We start from the raw sequence: 18,729 nt of genomic DNA, 5'->3' as shown, positions 1-18,729 counted from the left end.
GAGCCCAGTTAACACTACACATAAGCAGATTGAATCACATAGCAAACATGATTAAAAAAAAACCTGTTTTTAATAATCCCCCTCGGGAGATATTAACCCTCGATTCCAAGATACCAAAGGAGCCTCACTGAGGCCCTATAAATATACTTAAGTCCCGCAAGATAGTTCCTTACGGAAAAACAAATAAGTTACAGTACATTCTGATGAAGTAAAATTAAACGATCTTACCGGAATTCTACGTATGTCCAAGAGTACTACCCTCTATAAGAGACAAAACAAACTTCTGACACTTCTCTGCCAACCTCCTGGGACGAAAGGCAAACAATAACTGGGAGATGAGGGAAGTGGGAGGAGTATTTAATCCTTTGGCTGGGGTGTCTTTGCCTCCTCCTGGTGGCCAGGTTCTTATTTCCCAAAAGTAATGAATGCAGCTGTGGACTCTTTCCATTTAGGAAGAAAAACTATATATTATATATATTTAGACAACTAAAAGTAGTCAAATCAAGGCATTGATCTAGGCCCCTTTTGGTATATTGGACGCAAAATATGATCACGTAATTTTTTTTTACATTTTTCGCAAACTTTGGGTTTCCCACAGACATGATTTTCACACAACTACTGCTATCATCTGGCAAATTGTTGTAAAAGCTATCATGAGATTCCCATTGTTCAGAAATAGACATGGCTTTGTCATAGGCTTTTGGTATTTAGAAGGCTGCTAACTGCAGCTGCACATCACACTCCTGAAATTCTGAAAGAGATTAATCAGTTAGCTGTTACGGGCAATATTTGGTGTAATGTAGTAATTACCCTCCCACTTCCCCAAACAGCCCTGTCTGCCAGTACGCCGTTTAGGGATTTAATTTTAATATTTTTTATTTTCTGTAGTGTATGGATCATTCCTCACCCTCTCACCTCCCTGATCCCCCCCCACAAAGAGCTCTCTAACTCCCCTCTCCCATTGTCTGCCAGTAACAAATTACAGTATATTTTATTTTTTTTACTATTTCATTGCTATAAATATTTTACCCACCTCCCCCTCTAAGAGATCTCATTTTTATTTAGTGTAGGGACCAACCTTCGCTCCAACCTCTATTTTTACCGCAGTGTAGTAACCCATCCATCCCTATTCCCTGACAAACCCTTTTTGCAGTTGTTTAGGGACCCACCCCTCTCTCCATAGGCTGCCCGCCTGTTTACCTCTGGCCTTGCCCCAAAGATCATTACAGACTGTGTTTTACGGAAATCTGGCTTCATATGTTAAAGGAACACAATCAGTGCTCCCCCCAAGTTGCGGCTCCCATTGTCAAAGCTGACAGCGGGGCCACAACCTGCACCTCTGTGCTGAACGGAGGTACTATGTCAAAACAGTACGCTGGGCAAAGTATTGTGTGACATAGTACCTACATCCAAATGGCGCAAGGGGTTAAACAAATATGCTTCCGTGAGCATGTTTTTTTGTTGCAATAATAATAACAAAAAAAAGATAAAATTATAAGCAGTGGCTTATACTTAATAGAAATCATTGCAATTTGTATTAGTCATCATTTTAAATAGATTTTACCTTTTTACTTTTTTTTTTTTTTAAACTGAATTTGTGTAGTATCCATTACTTCCTGTCACAGCCCTACAAGGAGGCTGGGGTCTCTATAGGAAGCGTGAGGTAATAAAACTTCTAGAGTAACATAAGCTGGTTTACTATTAAGTGGATAGTAGCAAAACAGGGGGTCAGATTTGTCCATGCTCAGTAGAAGCAGAATACAACCTAAGTTGCCAAATGCCAGCTCTCTTATTTTCCTGTGGACAGTGGCTAGACTGAGATTTTCTAAGTGCTCATTTTGCAAGAAAACAGGAAAGCTGTTTGATTTAAAGGGACAGCGCTTCCAAGGTAAGTACAGTTTTGAGGCCTTGTTTTGTATTATAAAAAAACCCCAAAAAAACACTAAAAAGCTATTATAATGTTACATAATTCTGCGCATAATTTTGAATTATGTAATAGATTAGAAAAAGTCTACTGTCCTTTTAACACATTTATTTTTGCAAAGGACAACTGTTTAATATTCCTTAAAGCACAAAAAGATTTAAGGTGACTGAAACAGCAAAATAAATACTGGACAATATTTCTTTTTTCTCAGTCTTGTTTACCAAAGGTGTGTATGTATGTATGTATATATATATATATATATATATATATATATATATATATATATATATATTATACTGTGCTTTCATAACTTTCATTGATTTTAATAATTAACATTTATTTAAATTAATACAGCTAGGATGGCATGATAGAAATATACTCACTGAATTACAGCCATTAAAACGACCAGGTAATCTTTTTCCAGGCATCTTTGGTCTGCTTGCAGTGGGGTGTGTTAAATTCTCTGAGGTAGGTAGCACTTCATCAAATATTAGCGGCTCTAAAGAAACAGGAGGCAGAGGTGCATTCATTTGGATAACCATATTTTTCCAGCACTTTTAAAAGAACTCTGGCAAACAAATACAGGCACTGTAAACTTCTAGCTGTCATCAAAATGTATTTATTTTTTGTTCAAATACTTGAGAATTAAACAATCTGTGTGGCTGAGGTAACACGTCAGATAGGTAAAATATACCTTAAATTATTTTATATAATGAAAAGGATCACAACAACTAGAGAGAGCATAAGAATGCAATCCGAAGAATGACTTTCAGCAACAATAAACGCTTGAGATGATTCCAGATTCAGACTTGAAATGTGGAGCCAAAATAATTGTGGTTTGCTGTATGAAATTCAGATCTTGATGAAAACTAGCATTCTTTATGTGAAAAAATAAAGGAGATTCAAATGAAGAAAAAAATCCTTTTCATTCATAGGAGCCCAATGACCTTGAAGGATAAAGATCTTGATGTAGGTTTCTCTACTCTAATCTAAAGTTTTCGAGTAACTCTCTTTAACTTCTAGATTTTATGTATAAAGGTAATTTTACACAGAGAGAAAACAGATTAACTCCTCTTTCTTATAAAAAATTGTATTATCTGTGATTTATCCCTTAAAATAAATAATCCATAACCATTTCGGACATAGTCTTAGCAATATTTCCATAGGAGTAACGAAAAAAGGGGGAGGGCTACTATAAAATCTGTTCAAACATGTTTTTGCTCAGTATGAGAATGACATTCACTTTAAATACATTACAGCTAAAAAGAACAAAAAAATATATATGTATGTAATAAAAATACCTGTTTAATTTGCCTATCCATAGTATCTACTCAAGCAATATAGTTGGGTACTTAGTCTTTACTTTAAGAATTTAATTTCCAAAACTATCCTTGGGCTTTTAACAAGTGGTAAATTACTGTAAGACCGTGCCATCATGAGACAATTTTGAAACATTTATTTGACCGTTACCTAATGGGACATAAATGTGAATTCGAAATGCACTCAGTGCATGTGCGCAAAGCAAACTGGTGCACATTGTGCATTTTAAATTTTAAATTCAATTATATTACCATTTTCCAGAATTATTTCTGATTCACTGCTAAATCTATACAATGAAATGCAGTTTGTGACTGAAAATTGAAAACCCTTAAATATCAGTCTTTTAAAATAAAATACCCATGTATTATAAGTCGTCTTTCAACGTTACGTTTAATGTTTTAAAGGAAAACACATAAGTTAGCACTTTTGGCAATGCATAAAGCTCATTTCTATAAAATGAGCTTTATGCATTTCTTTATCTTATACCCAAATCTTCCAGTTTTATGTTAGTAAGAATTTTTACAAGTATTCAGCTGGTACCTTCCATAATGCTGTGTGGCAATGATTAAATTAAAGATTTGGGATAGGGTGCTCTGAGCATTATTATTAAATGGGGGCTTTATGTAACCCCAGTATAATTTCTCTGCAGATCTGTGCTCAATACTCATCTTGTATATAGTATAGGGGAAAAAAAAGATGATTACATAATGGAAATTATATTTGAGTCTACACTTCATTCAAATATATACATTTTATAGAAATGGGCCAATGGATAATAAAAACATATATTCCTGGAAATGTTACATCATGCTACAGGTTTAAAACAGGCCATAGGCATTTTAAAATAGTTTAATTGTGGAAAAAGTGTCTGAGCTGATGGAAAAATTATGACATGGAAACCACACCGAAAAAAACAAATACTAAACACTTTTTATATTATTTTAGATTTGCTCGGCTCAGTTGGGAATACAATTTAATGTACTAAAACCCCAATGCACTTAGACTTATTTAATTCAAAAGCAAAAAATAAATAAATAAATAAATAAATACTGTATGCTGATCTAAAAGCATTCAGTTGGAATGGATTAAAGTAAATGAAAAGCAGATGATAATCCAGGGGGAAATGAACCATGAATAATATGTATTTTGGGGGATATTCTAATCATGACAACATAATATATTTGCCCCATTATTTAATAGAGAAATGTAAACTGTATTCTCTTTTCAGACCCGTCTCTCTCTGCACATGGAAGGTACTGATCACAATTTGTTAATTTTAAAAGCCATTACATGTAACAGAAAAAATAGGCATATTTATTAATAATTATTTACTGTTAATACAAATATATAATTAATATAATTATCCCTTTTACTCCTCTTAAATTTTTTTGGATTTAATTTATCTGACAGGTAAAAAACACATTTTCTCTTTAATCAATAAGCCATAATAGAAACAAAATAAAAAAGATTTATATTTTCGGATAAACCATCTTCTCCCCACTGAAAGCAGAACCATTAGTACAGGTGGATACTTGGCCTGTGACCTGTTTGGAATCACTGGAAACAACTCCATGAAGTCTGAGTGGTAAATCCTGCCTAACATATAGCCCTGCTTCAGTTACTTTACATACAGCCAAACAAGAACCTATATGGAGAGAAAAATCTATCACCACATCTGTTTTTTTTTTCTAGCCTAATCTAATACGATGAACCTTAAAGGGACATGATACCCAAATGTTGAAACACTTGAAAGTGATGCAGCATTGATGTAAAAAGTTGACTAGAAAATATCACCTAAACATCTCTATGAAAAAAGAAAGCTATTTTACCTCAAAATGTCCCAAGTATTCACACCCATAGTAAAGGGCTTGAAGCAGCAAATCAGTATGCCTGTCCCGGGACTTGCAAGGGAGTGTGCCTCATGCACACTCATGTTATTTGCCTATTCAGTTTAAGGAAGTTTACTATAAAATCTCATGAGATTACAGTAAAATAGTTAATGACCTCAGCACTGCTGATTCTAATTGGCTGTTGTCCATTTCTTCCTTTTTCTATTAACCTGCAGCTGAAGTATAACTGTTTACACAGCACTTACTCTGGTGAGCTAAGGAAATTTTTAGGTAAAATGTCTTCCTTTTTTTAAATAGAGATGCTCAGGTTATATTTTCCTGTCAACTTTTTGCAGTTATGCTGCATTAATTTCAAGTGATTTAGAATTGTGGAACATAAAAGATCTAATCTACATAAAAAACCACAACAGTGGGTGGAGCGTGCAGGCATCTGTGATGGCTGCACCTTTTTGAAGCTCCGTGTGCAGTACGCTTGAAACCCGCCACTGACCAGTACTACTTCCCCAAAAACTGCACCTGACACCGGGAAAAGCACAGGGATTACACAGCCGTAGTCCTAGCGGCCTCACAGGACCCACCTGGTCGCCGCTGCGATAAACTTATACATGCCGCTGCTGTCGCTCCAATACTAGGCCGCATCCTAATCACGGTGATCTCGCCGACCATCACTAAATGCGCTGAAGTCCGCAGACGAGCCCTCACCGGCTCCTATCATCTCTTGTTTAAACAACATCCAAAGAGGGGTTATGGACAGCAATAGACTTAATGATTTACTGCTGTGACACAGCAAATATCTCCACGTGACTCAGCACATATGGCCTGTGAAATTTCAAACAGCGACTTCAACCAGTAAGTCCTACATAATAATTTTATGCATTGACTGCTAATTATAAAGAAGACTGCTAAATATCACAATCCAGACTATACATTTATTCAATTAACAGCCATAAAATAAGCGGACTACCTATGTATCTTTATCACGTGTACTAGACATAGGACTACCACAGCAATCTGATACGATTCAGGGCAGACAGGACAGGAAAACATGCCTGCATAGACAAGCAGAAATTAATATCTAACCCAGGGGGACAGACCTATACCCAAGAGCAACGATTAACTTACAAACATCAAACTACCTAAACTAAGACACACCATGGTGCACCGCAGAACGGCAAAAGCGGAATAACTAACCAGATCTACATCCACAGGACCCAACCCTGTTAGCACATTCTTTAAGCAAATGGATAGAAAGAAAATTACAGACTCTCCCTCCACTGACTGTGAAGAAGACACTCTAGCAGAAATCCCTGATAATGCTGTGCTAACCAACCTAAACTCTGATGGCCCCGTTACTCTGAAAGCAATGGAAGCTCTTATTTCATAGGTCAAATTGTGTATAAAGGAAGAATGTGCCGATTTAAAAAGAGACGTCAATGAGCTTGGTTATAGGGTTGAGGCACTGGAGGACAAACAAGAAGAAATAGCTAATGACATGACAGGCATGTCGCAAAAAACAGATCACTGATCTGGAACAAAAACTAGACGACATTGAGAACAGAACCCGGCGCAATAACCTTAGAATCAGAGGGATTCCTGAAAAGGTGTCAGGTGATGCAATCTCAATCTCAAGAGATATTTTAATCACTGGCAATAGCGAACTCTATGATCATTCAAGAAATCCCCCTGGAAAGAGCCCACCGCACACTTCACCCTAAGCCTACTAAAAACCAACCTCCCAGGGATATTGTGGTGTGCTTTCAGAGCTTCAGAGATAGAGAAAAGATACTGAACTTTTCTAGACAACAGCACAACTTTACCTATTTAGGTGCAAAGATCCAATTCTTCCAAGACCTTTACAGCAAAACATTACAGAGAAGAAGAGACTTTAGCACCCTGACTACACACCTAAGATCCTTGAAGGTTCCCTATAGATGGGGCTTTCCTGTTTCCATCCAAACCATCAAAAGTGGAAAGCGAATAGAATGTACAGATCCATCCGACACAGCCTCCTTCTGCACTGCATTGGGGATACAAACCCCAGAACCTCCTACAATGTCGTCCCAGACTTCCAAATCGGCTGTTACAGACCAAACTAAACCTCAAAGAAGCACTTGGTTGGAAGTAGCCAATAAACTCAGCAAGAAAAAAAAAACTTACATCAGAAATCCAATCTCCACCAGAGGTTACCTGAACTCTTGCTATTAAAAAGAAGTACACTCTAGCATTAATAGTCCCACCTGACTCTTGGAGTTCGGGATTTCTTTTGACCTTAACGTTAATAAGTTTCACCTATTATAATAATGTAGTATGTTTAGCTATACAGAATTGTTTATGAATGTTTACGTTTTTATTACTGTTTTATCATGTCACTACAGTTTACAATTGTGCTCTCATACCAAAGTAATTGTAGATCTTCCAGTGTTTGAATGCCAGAATCCCCATGGTTTTCCTATTTTCTTTTACCTCGTCTCATGCTTTGAGATTAACTAATCTGAGAATAACTATCCATGCCCCCACAGATATAGTATAACCTGTTTCCCCATTGAACCTAGATACTATGTAATAATTATTTTCACCCTCCAGTGGCGGGTTTCAACATGCCGTAATTAGCCCCCTTCTCTACAGTAGACTATTAAACCTAACACTCTTCTTTCCTTTCCTCTTCTTTAACTTCAACACCTCTTCCCCTTCCCCCTCCTTCCTCCTAGCCAACCTTAATCGCTATCAGGTACATACTACACTTCTGCTTTGCCAGAACCACCCATACTCTGGTTTTGCTCGCCAACATATCTGACCCACATAGCAATACCTCTCGTACATGCAAATAAATGCAAAATGTCAAAGGATTCTTATCCCAGGAAAAGAGGTCAATTGCCTTCCATGACTTTTATAAAAAACGAATTGACCTCCTTTTAACACAGGAAACATACTTTAGAAAAACTAATGAACCCAAGATATCTACATATTACTACAATCAGCACTTTCTTAGCTCAGGCCCTGATAAAAAGAATGGGGTATGCATCTCCATCAGAAAGATCACCCCCTTTGAAATTATATAATTACACTGACGGTAGAGTTCTAATAATTGTGGGCTTACTATACAATAGACCCATTACAATAGCCAATTTCTATGCCCCTAATTGACCCACGCCCACCTTTTTTCGAAAGGCACTTAACCAACTAATAGATATCGCTAAAGGCCCAACTATCATAGGCGGATACTTTTACTTTCCACTCAATCCAGCAATTGACACATCCACAGGGAAACCCTATATGGGAAATAGACAAACAAAAGCTAACTGGCATGCTCTTCCATTATACAACACCTGGCGGATTACACACCCCACCTCTCGAGATTACACTTTCTTCTCACATATGCAAACCTCGACTACATACTTTGCGACCAAACCACACTAACTTAAAAGATTCAAAAATAACACACACGGTATGGTCGGACCACAGCACGGTATGGTCGGACCACAGCACGGTGGTTAGCACTTTCACTTAATCTTCTATACCACTTAACAGACTATGCTGGAAGCTTAACGATCTTATATTTTCAGACCCACTCATGCTCACGGACATCAAAGAGAAAACAGCTGAATGCTTTTCTTTTAATAATCCCCTAGAAACTTCTAGCTCTAAAAAATGGGAAGCATACAAATGCTACATACGGGGGGAACTTATTAAACACACAAAAAGACGACGACAGCAAAGGACAGCACAATATAATAATCTTACCTCTAAGCTTACACAATCAGAACTTGCACATAAACAAAACCAAAATTCCCCTCAGCATTACGCTGACCTACAACGAGACATACTTTAAACAATTATCTAATTAAAAATGCACATTTACACTCCCTTACCATGAAAGCAAAGTTTTTTGTTGAAAGTAATAAAACAGGTCGTATGCTAGCTAGATCTCTAAAAAAAAGAAAAGAAATACAAAACGTTTATTAAACACATTAAAAATCATGCAGGACACACCTCTTGTGACAGTAGAGCCATATTGCAGGACTTTACTAAGTATTATACATAATTATACAACTTAGAATCGCGGGACCCCAAATCTAAAACAAACCTGATCGCAGATTATCTGGCCCATACTAACCTGCCGTCCCTTTCAACGGAAGACTCCTCCACCTTAGACCAACCGTTCCATATACAAGAAATTCTATAGGCTATAAAATCCCTCCTGCACGGGAAGGCCCCAGGCCCAGATGGCTTCACCCCCAAATTCTACCATCTACTCAAAACACAATTAAGCCCACAACTCCTTACTCTATTCCAATCGACAGATCAGACTGGCACTCTCTCTCAACAACTCTTGGAAGTCACCATATCGGTGATCCCCAAACCATGCAAATGCCCTGAACAAGTAGGCAACTACAGACCAATATCTCTATTGAATATTGATGTAAAATTATATGCCAAGATCAGACTTTGTACTTAAACAGGGAAGATTGCGGCCTAGGAATCCACAACCTGACTATTTTAGAGTTCCATGCGTGTTGTGGCATGCAAACATAATAACCCTTTCAAACCATAGGTCCAACTAGAAGCAGCGCTCTCTGACCTTCCCTCTTTGGGTGAGATATGCTGGATTCCTAAAAAAATACAGGCCAAAAACATGTACCAATAACTATTATGTAGCAAGCACACTTAAAATATGGGACAAAACTATCCGAGTCAATCACTCAATCTCAAGACAAATATCCTCTCTCACCCCACTTTGGGGGCACTCACTGTTACTCCAACCTGAATTGATACAAACAATCTCCATAAATGATCAATTACAAAAACTACCAGTATCTACATTGCTTATAGACTGACATTTCAGAACACAAAATGACCTACAACAACATATAGGAACACCTTTTCATAAATCGTTTGTATATCTCCAAATTCGTCATGCAATTCAAATAAACCCACATAAGCCTAATTTTGTAAGACCCAAAACGCCATTTGAATCCCTATGTATTAATACTTTGCTAAAAAAAAGTCTCACATCTCAATAATTTATACCATGCTCAGAAGCTCCTTCCCAACTCAAACATCTATACATTACTAAATGGGAAAAGGAACTACGAAAAACATTTACAGAAAAACAATGGAGCAAATTCTTTAAATTGACCAAGAAAGCATCCATCTCACCAATTATTGTAGAACTCAACTACAAAATCCTATCACAATGGTATCTCACACCCCATAGACTCCATAGCATCTACACTGGTGCTTCCCCACTGTGCTTGAGACACTGTGGAGAAGTATGCACTCTCACACATTTGGTGGCATTGCCTGCTGATAAAACCATTCTGGGAAAACATCCCTTCACACATTAACTTAACACAAGGCCCAACACTCTAACTTCATCCCTCCACAATACTCCTTAACAACCTCCCCCTAATCCCGTCTATATTGTAGGAAATTGTTACAATGTATGATAAATTGTGTCAAAAGATTAATACCTATATTTTGGAAAAAAAGTTACAACACCCACCTTACAACTGTGGCTAAAGGAAGTGGATCATGTTCTCTCTTTGGAAAAACTCCACTATTGCTTTCAAGGTAAAGCTGAATTTATCCTAGACATTATATTTATATGGGACCAGAAAACAAACAATGAGATAACCTGAAAAGTTCATTTGATGCAACACCCTCTTCTCATCTCCCCCTCCTTCCCCTTCTCCCCCTCTCTGACCTTTCTCCTCTTACATTTCCTCTCCTTCTACAAACATCCCTTATTCCTCCACGGTCACACAGCTATAATGCTTTCAATTTATGACACCGACAATGACTGTGATTTGTATTTTCATTTATGCTTTTTATGACTACAATCCACAAATGTTATGTGGTAATGTTACCGATGTTTTGTTATTCTTTGAAAAAACTCAATAAAAAACTATTTAATTTAAAAAACATAAAAAAAAAAAAAGTGACAGGCTTACTTTTGTTAGTATAATATACTATGTAACAAAATATACTACATCTTAATATGCAATTGGCATATCTTAAGAGAATCGTGCCCAGAATTTGCACAATTCCCTAGAGCAACTAATTGCGAGGGTTATACTTTTTGTAAGAGAATAACTAAGGTAGAAGTTCCATCACAGAAGAATGAAAGACCGTTCTTTGACAAGCCCTTAAACTCCTATTTGGGCTTTAAAACATAGGTTATAGCACCATTTGGTGATAGACTGTATAGGGCAACACAAATCTAATACAAGAAATCCTAAAATGAGGCGTAGCAGTCCATTTTTATCAAAAGGCCATCAGGTGAGCCAATTAAGGTTCATGGTATTAAATAAGGCTAGAAAAAAACCCCGCAGAGGTGGTGATAGACAAACTATATTATACTATATAGAGAGGCAAAGTGCATATGGAAGTTAGATACCCTGCGCCCTAAGGGCATGGATATGGAATTTTATTCTGTATGGCTTTGGGATATAGGTATAATATACTCTATATTATGTTGTATATTATGATGTGGCTTTCTTCCCCCCCCCCCCGATTGTTCTTAATCATAATCCACTCTTGTCACAAAAGGGGCAACATAGGGTTAATGTGATGTTAGAAGTGGTTAGGTGTGTCATTTTATAACCACACCCAATATGAGTGATTTGATTGGTCCATGTTTTAATTGACCTTCGTATATCACTGGTTTGTACATAATGGTTTTAGTTTGACAAAGGGTCAAGAGCCCCGAAACGTTGCTGTTGACCTAATAAAGATTTTTCACTTTCTACTAAGAGTGAAGCTTTCCTTTTCCTATGATGTACTATTGAACAAGGGAAATGTTCTGAAAGCTCTTCACCCACATAGAAATATATTATAGACATTTATGCTAGATAGTGCTGGTCTGTATTTCACCTTGTAGAAACTGAACTTACTCAAGCAAGGAGAAGGTACATGTAGAGATGGAATCTACCCCCTAAGACTTCTTTGAGGGGCTTCTATCAAATCCAAAAAAAGGTCAGAAGTCATCTAAAAACCATTACTGATATGGTTGTGCGAGAAAAATATTTAGAAAAACACAAAATTTATATCCATAAAACGAAATTCTGATCACATTTGAAAATACAAAGCAAGCTAGGAAAATTGCATATGTACGACAAATAATTTATCATTTTTACCTAAAGAAAAAAATTAAAGAGAAAATTTACAATTAAAATCATACTTACCAAAATCCAAATTTTGGTTCAGTTTCCTAAGTAGCACTCACCAACAAAGATAGCAACTTTTTTTGCAGGGGATTGGACAGAGACCCAAAATCTAAACCCCAATATTTACAACTAAATGGTTTTAGTTTTAAAGCAGTAAGAATATATTTGTATGGTTTCACGCCTTTTGGATATGTCAGCACCCATCAAGCCCCCCTACAAAAAGGGACATATGTTCATTGAGTGCTATTGTGGTAATATTAAATAAAATATTTTTATCTTCTGCAGAAATGTTGTGGGGGAAACATGAATAAGCAAAAATAAACAGCCACTGAAGTCTATACCATTTGAACCAATCAAACTTTCAGGATTTTTTGTGTGAGAATGTAATCTTACCAAAATGGAGTAGGGTAAGGTAAGTTCCTGATACGTAAGAAGGGAAACATGGCAAACAGGATAGGAAACAAAATCTGGAAAGAAAAGTCAAGGAGAGGAATGTCTAGAAAAAAGATTTTGAAACAAAAATTACTTGCAAAGCAGGAAAGGGAAACTTTTGTTGAAGGAACAGAACAGCTTGGCATGCTCAGTATAAAAGCAGCATTGGCATAATGTAATGAAAAATTGGTCAATGTCATGGAGAATCACAGGACTATTATTCCAAAATCTGTCTGTACTAATGCAATTTACAATATAGTAATATATTGCCAATAATATGGATTAGAACTGAAAGGTGAAAAATTACTATTTACACTAAACTGGGTGGAGGTGTCTGCAGATGTATACTTTACCTGCAGTGCTGATATACTTGATTAGAAAAGTTAGGAATTTAGAGAAGGCAAATGGTCATTTTTGTATTTTATATATTGTTTTTTTTTATGATGATATACCCACACATGTTTATTAATTTGAGAAAGTAGAAAACAAATTAAAATTATACATTGAATTTAAATGGAACAGATTTGCTTTATTCTTTCACCAATAATCTGGGGTGTAGAGTGTACCAGTCGTTTGTGGTCTAAAACAGCCCTTAGTTTGTGCAGTTTTCCCTTGTGGGCACAGCATGTTATCCAACATGGCTGGTGACGGTAACATCCCCTCATCAACTCCAAACATGGAATGCCATATATCAACATGTGGTCTGTCTCTCTACTGTATTAAAAAGGTGCACATATAAAGCATTTTTCTAGAAGAAAATGATTTGTAAGCTGTACTGTTAAGTTTAACTAGCGATAGCTCTTTGAGTTATGATTTTTAAGCATGTTATACTCAAGTAAACTCTGTTTATGTTTAAGATATATACAATAAAAACAATTCTTCATGACATTGCCCCTTTAACCATTATTACACTGTAACTACAGCCTGTGGCATATTAACAAATTCCATAGGCCATCTCAATGGATTTTTAATAAGAGTACAGTAGTTTTTAAAGAAATCTTTAAGTGAGTAAATAATGTAGATAATATAACATGGCATTCAGGTGATCCAATAATTAGTATGGTAGAATCTCAAAAAAAAAAAAGATGCCTAATAGCCTGCATTTAGTTAGCATGAGAACAAGTTAGTATTTTAGTAACAAAAACAGAATTTATGCTTACCTGATAAATTACTTTCTCCAACGGTGTGTCCGGTCCACGGCGTCATCCATTACTTGTGGGATATTCTCCTCCCCTACAGGGAATGGCAAGGAGAGCACACAGCAAGAGCTGTCCATATAGTCCCTCCCAGGCTCCGCCCCCCCAGTCATTCGACCGACGGTTAGGAGAAAAAAAGGAGAAACTATAGGGTGCCGTGGTGACTGTAGTGTATAGAGAAAGAAATTTTTCAAACCTGATTAAAAAACCAGGGCGGGCCGTGGACCGGACACACCGTTGGAGAAAGTAATTTATCAGGTAAGCATAAATTCTGTTTTCTCCAACATTGGTGTGTCCGGTCCACGGCGTCATCCATTACTTGTGGGAACCAATACCAAAGCTTTAGGACACGGATGAAGGGAGGGAGCAAATCAGGTTACCTAAACAGAAGGCACCACGGCTTGCAAAACCTTTATCCCAAAAATAGCCTCCAAAGAAGCAAAAGTACCAAATTTGTAGAATTTGGCAAAAGTGTGCAGAGAAGACCAAGTCGCTGCCTTACATAACTGATCAACAGAAGCCTCGTTCTTGAAGGCCCATGTGGAAGCCACAGCCCTAGTAGAGTGAGCTGTGATTCGTTCAGGAGGCTGCCGTCCGGCAGTCTCATAAGCCAATCGGATAATGCTTTTCAGCCAGAAAGAAAGAGAGGTAGCAGTAGCTTTTTGTCCTCTCCTCTTACCAGAATAAACAACAAACAAAGAAGAAGTTTGTCTGAAATCCTTTCTTGCTTCTAAATAGAACTTTAAAGCACGGACTACATCTAAATTGTGTAACAAACGTTCCTTCTTTGAAACTGGTATTTCAGACACAAAGAAGGAACAACTATTTCCTGGTTAATATTCTTGTTGGAAACAACTTTTGGAAGAAAACCAGGCTTGGTACGCAAAACAACCTTATCTGAATGGAACACCAGATAGGGTGGATCACACTGCAAAGCAGATAGTTCAGAAACTCTTCTAGCAGAAGAAATAGCAACCAAAAACAGAACTTTCCAAGATAGTAACTTGATATCTATGGAATGTAAGGGTTCAAACGGAACCCCTTGAAGAACTGAAAGAACTAAATTTAGACTCCAGGGAGGAGTCAAAGGTCTGTAAACAGGCTTGATTCTGACCAAAGCCTGTACAAAAGCTTGTACATCTGGCACAGCTGCCAGTCGTTTGTGTAACAACATGGATAAAGCAGGAATCTGTCCTTTTAGAGAACTTGCTGACAACCCTTTATCCAAACCCTCTTGGAGAAAGGAGAGAATCTTAGGAATTTTAATCTTACTCCAGGAGAATCTCTTGGATTCACACCAACAGATATATTTTTTCCATATTTTATGGTAAATCTTTCTAGTCACAGGTTTTCTGGCTTGAACCAGAGTATCTATCACTGAATTTGAAAACCCACGCTTGGATAAAATCAAGCGTTCAATTTCCAAGCAGTCAGCTGCAGAGAAACTAGATTTGGATGTTCGAATGGACCTTGTACTAGAAGATCCTGTCTCAAAGGTAGCTTCCATGGTGGAGCCGATGACATATTCACCAGGTCTGCATACCAAGTCCTGCGTGGCCACGCAGGAGCTATCAGAATCACTGAGTCCTTCTCCTGTTTGATCCTGGCTACGAGCCTGGGAAGGAGAGGGAACGGTGGAAACACATAAGCTAAGTTGAACGACCAAGGCGCCACTAATGCATCCACTAGAGTCGCCTTGGGATCCCTGGATCTGGACCCGTAGCAAGGAACCTTGAAGTTCTGACGAGACGCCATCAGATCCATGTCTGGAATGCCCCATAATTGAGTCAACTGGGCAAAGACCTCCGGGTGGAGTTCCCACTCCCCCGGATGGAAAGTCTGACGACTCAGATAATCCGCTTCCCAGTTGTCTACTCCTGGGATGTGAATTGCAGATAGATGGCAGGAGTGATCCTCCGCCCATTTGATGATCTTGGATACCTCTCTCATCGCCAAGGAACTCCTTGTTCCTCCCTGATGGTTGATGTAAGCTACAGTCGTCATGTCTGACTGGAATCTTATGAATCCGGCCTTCACTAATTGAGGCCAAGCCCGGAGAGCATTGAATATCGCTCTCAGTTCCAGGAAGTTTATCGGAAGAAGAGACTCTTCCCGAGACCATAGACCCTGAGCTTTCAGGGAATCCCAGACCGCGCCCCAGCCTAATAGACTGGTGTCGGTCGTGACAATGACCCACTCTGGTCTGCGGAAACTCATTCCCTGAGACAGGTGATCCTGATTCAACCACCAACGGAGTGAGTCTCTGGTCACCTGGTCTACTTGAATCTGTGGAGACAAGTCTGCATAGTCCCCATTCCATTGATTGAGCATGCACAGATGTAATGGTCTTAGATGAATTCGAGCAAAAGGAACTATGTCCATTGCTGCAACCATCAATCCTACTACTTCCATGCACTGAGCTATGGAAGGCTGCAGAATAGAGTGAAAAACTTGACAAGAGTTTAGAAGCTTTGACTTTCTGACTTCTGTCAGGAAGATCTTCATTTCTAAAGAATCTATTATTGTTCCAAAAAAGGGAACTCTTGTTGACGGAGACAGGGAACTCTTTTCTACGTTCACCTTCCACCCGTGAGATCTGAGAAAGGCTAGAACAATGTCTGTATGAGTCTTTGCCTTGGAAAGAGACGACGCTTGAATTAGAATGTCATCTAGATAAGGTGCCACTGCAATGCCCCTCGGTCTTAGAACCGCCAGAAGGGACCCTAGCACCTTTGTGAAAATTCTGGGAGGAGTGGCTAAACCGAACGGAAGAGCCACGAACTGGTAATGTTTGTCCAGAAAGGCGAACCTTAGGAACTGATGATGATCTTTGTGGATAGGAATATGTAGGTACGCATCCTTTAAATCCACGGTAGTCATATATTGACCCTCCTGGATTGTAGGTAAAATTGTTTGAATGATTTCCATTTTGAACGATGGAACTCTGAGAAATTTGTTTAGAATTTTTAAATCCAGAATTGGTCTGAAAGTTCCCTCTTTTTTGGGAACTACAAACAGATTTGAGTAAAAACCCCTGACCTTGTTCCACAGTTGGAAGTGGGTGTATCACTCCCATCTTTAACAGGTCTTCTACACAATGTAAGAATGCCTGTCTCTTTATTTGGTTTGAAGATAAGTGAGACATGTGGAACCTTCCCCTTGGGGGTAGTTCCTTGAATTCTAGAAGATAACCCTGAGAGACTATTTCTAGTGCCCAGGGATCCTTAACATCTCTTGCCCAAGCCTGAGCAAAGAGAGAGAGAGTCTGCCCCCTACTAGATCCGGTCCCGGATCGGGGGCTACCCCTTCATGCTGTTTTGGTAGCAGCAGCAGGCTTCTTGGCCTGTTTACCCTTGCATTGGTTTCCAAGCTGGTTTGGTCTGGGAAGCGTTACCCTCTTGTCTAGAGGCTGCAGAGTTGGAAGCCGGTCCGTTCCTGAAATTCTTAGCCTTGAAAGGTCTATCTTGTGGGAGGGCATGGCCCTTTCACCCAGTGATGTCTGAAATAATCTCTTTCAATTCTGGCCCAAAAAGGGTCTTACCTTTGAAAAGGATATTAAGCAATTTTGTCTTGGAAGATACATCCGCCGACTAAGACTTTAGCCAGAGCGCTCTGCGCGCCACAATTGCAAACCCTGAATTTTTCGCCGCTAACCTCGCTAACTGCAAAGCGGCGTCTAAAATAAAGGAATTAGCTAAGTTAAGTGCGTGAATTCTGTCCATGACTTCCTCATACGGAGTCTCCCTACTGAGCGACTTTTCCAGTTCCTCGAACCAGAACCACGCCGCTGTAGTGACAGGAATAATGAACGAAATAGGTTGAAGGAGGTAACCTTGCTGAACAAAAATCTTTTTAAGCAAACCCTCCAATTTTTTATCCATAGGATCTTTGAAAGCACAATTGTCCTCAAAAGGAATGGTCGTGCGCTTGGCTAGAGTAGAAACCGCCCCCTCAACCTTAGGGACTGTTTGCCATGTGTCCTTCCTGGGGTCGACCATAGGGAACAATTTCTTAAATATAGGAGGAGGGACAAAAGGTATGCCTGGCTTCTCCCACTCCTTACTCACTATGTCCGCCACCCGTTTAGGTATCGGAAAAGCATCAGTGTGCACCGGGACCTCAAGGAACTTGTCCATCTTGCACAATTTTTCTGGGATGACCAGATTGTCACAATCATCCAGAGTAGATAGCACCTCCTTAAGTAATGCGCGGAGATGCTCTAATTTAAATTTAAATGTCACAACATCAGGTTCTGCCTGCTGAGAAATTCTTCCTGTATCAGAAATTTCCCCATCTGACAAACCCTCCCTCACTGCCACTTCAGATTGGTGTGAGGGTATGACAGAAAAAATTATCATCAGCGCCCTCCTGCTCTACAGTGTTTAAAACAGAGCAATCACGTTTTTTTCTGAAATGCTGGCATTTTGCCGTCAATTGTTGCATAGTAACAAGCATTGGCGCGCTAGAAGTACTAGGGGTCGCCTGCGCGGGCATAACTGGTATAGACACAGAAGGAGATGATGTAGAACTATGTCTACTTCCTTCATCTGAGGAATCATCCTGGGCAACTTTACTATTTGTGACAGTACTGTCCTTACTTTATTTGGACGCTATGGCACAATTATCACACATATTTTAAAACATGATCTATCTGAAGGTACAGACATGTTAAACAGGCGTAAACAGGCTTAAACTGGTTAATAAAGCACAAAAACCATTTTAAAACAAAACCGTTACTGTCTCTTTAAATGTTAAACAGGGAACACTTTATTACTGAATATGTGAAAAACTATGAAGGAATTATCCAATCTTTACCAAATTTTCACCAGTCTTAATGCATT

The 18,729-nt window shown here is 38.5% G+C and overlaps 1 protein-coding gene across 1 annotated transcript in view; it reads right to left on the bottom strand.

Moving 5' to 3' along the window:
* Positions 1-2,307: 2,307 nt before the first annotated feature.
* The window catches only part of CD2AP (CD2 associated protein), a gene marked incomplete at its 3' end in the record, with an annotated part of 687,573 nt that continues 671,151 nt past the window's right edge, over positions 2,308-18,729 (bottom strand). The window contains 1 exon segment of the mRNA XM_053709615.1: positions 2,308-2,423. Coding sequence (XP_053565590.1) covers positions 2,308-2,423 — 116 coding nt within the window.

The sequence above is a fragment of the Bombina bombina genome, chromosome 4 (assembly GCF_027579735.1).
Source record: "Bombina bombina isolate aBomBom1 chromosome 4, aBomBom1.pri, whole genome shotgun sequence".
Taxonomy (NCBI): domain Eukaryota; kingdom Metazoa; phylum Chordata; class Amphibia; order Anura; family Bombinatoridae; genus Bombina; species Bombina bombina.
This window is presented reverse-complemented; position numbering and strand designations above follow the sequence as displayed.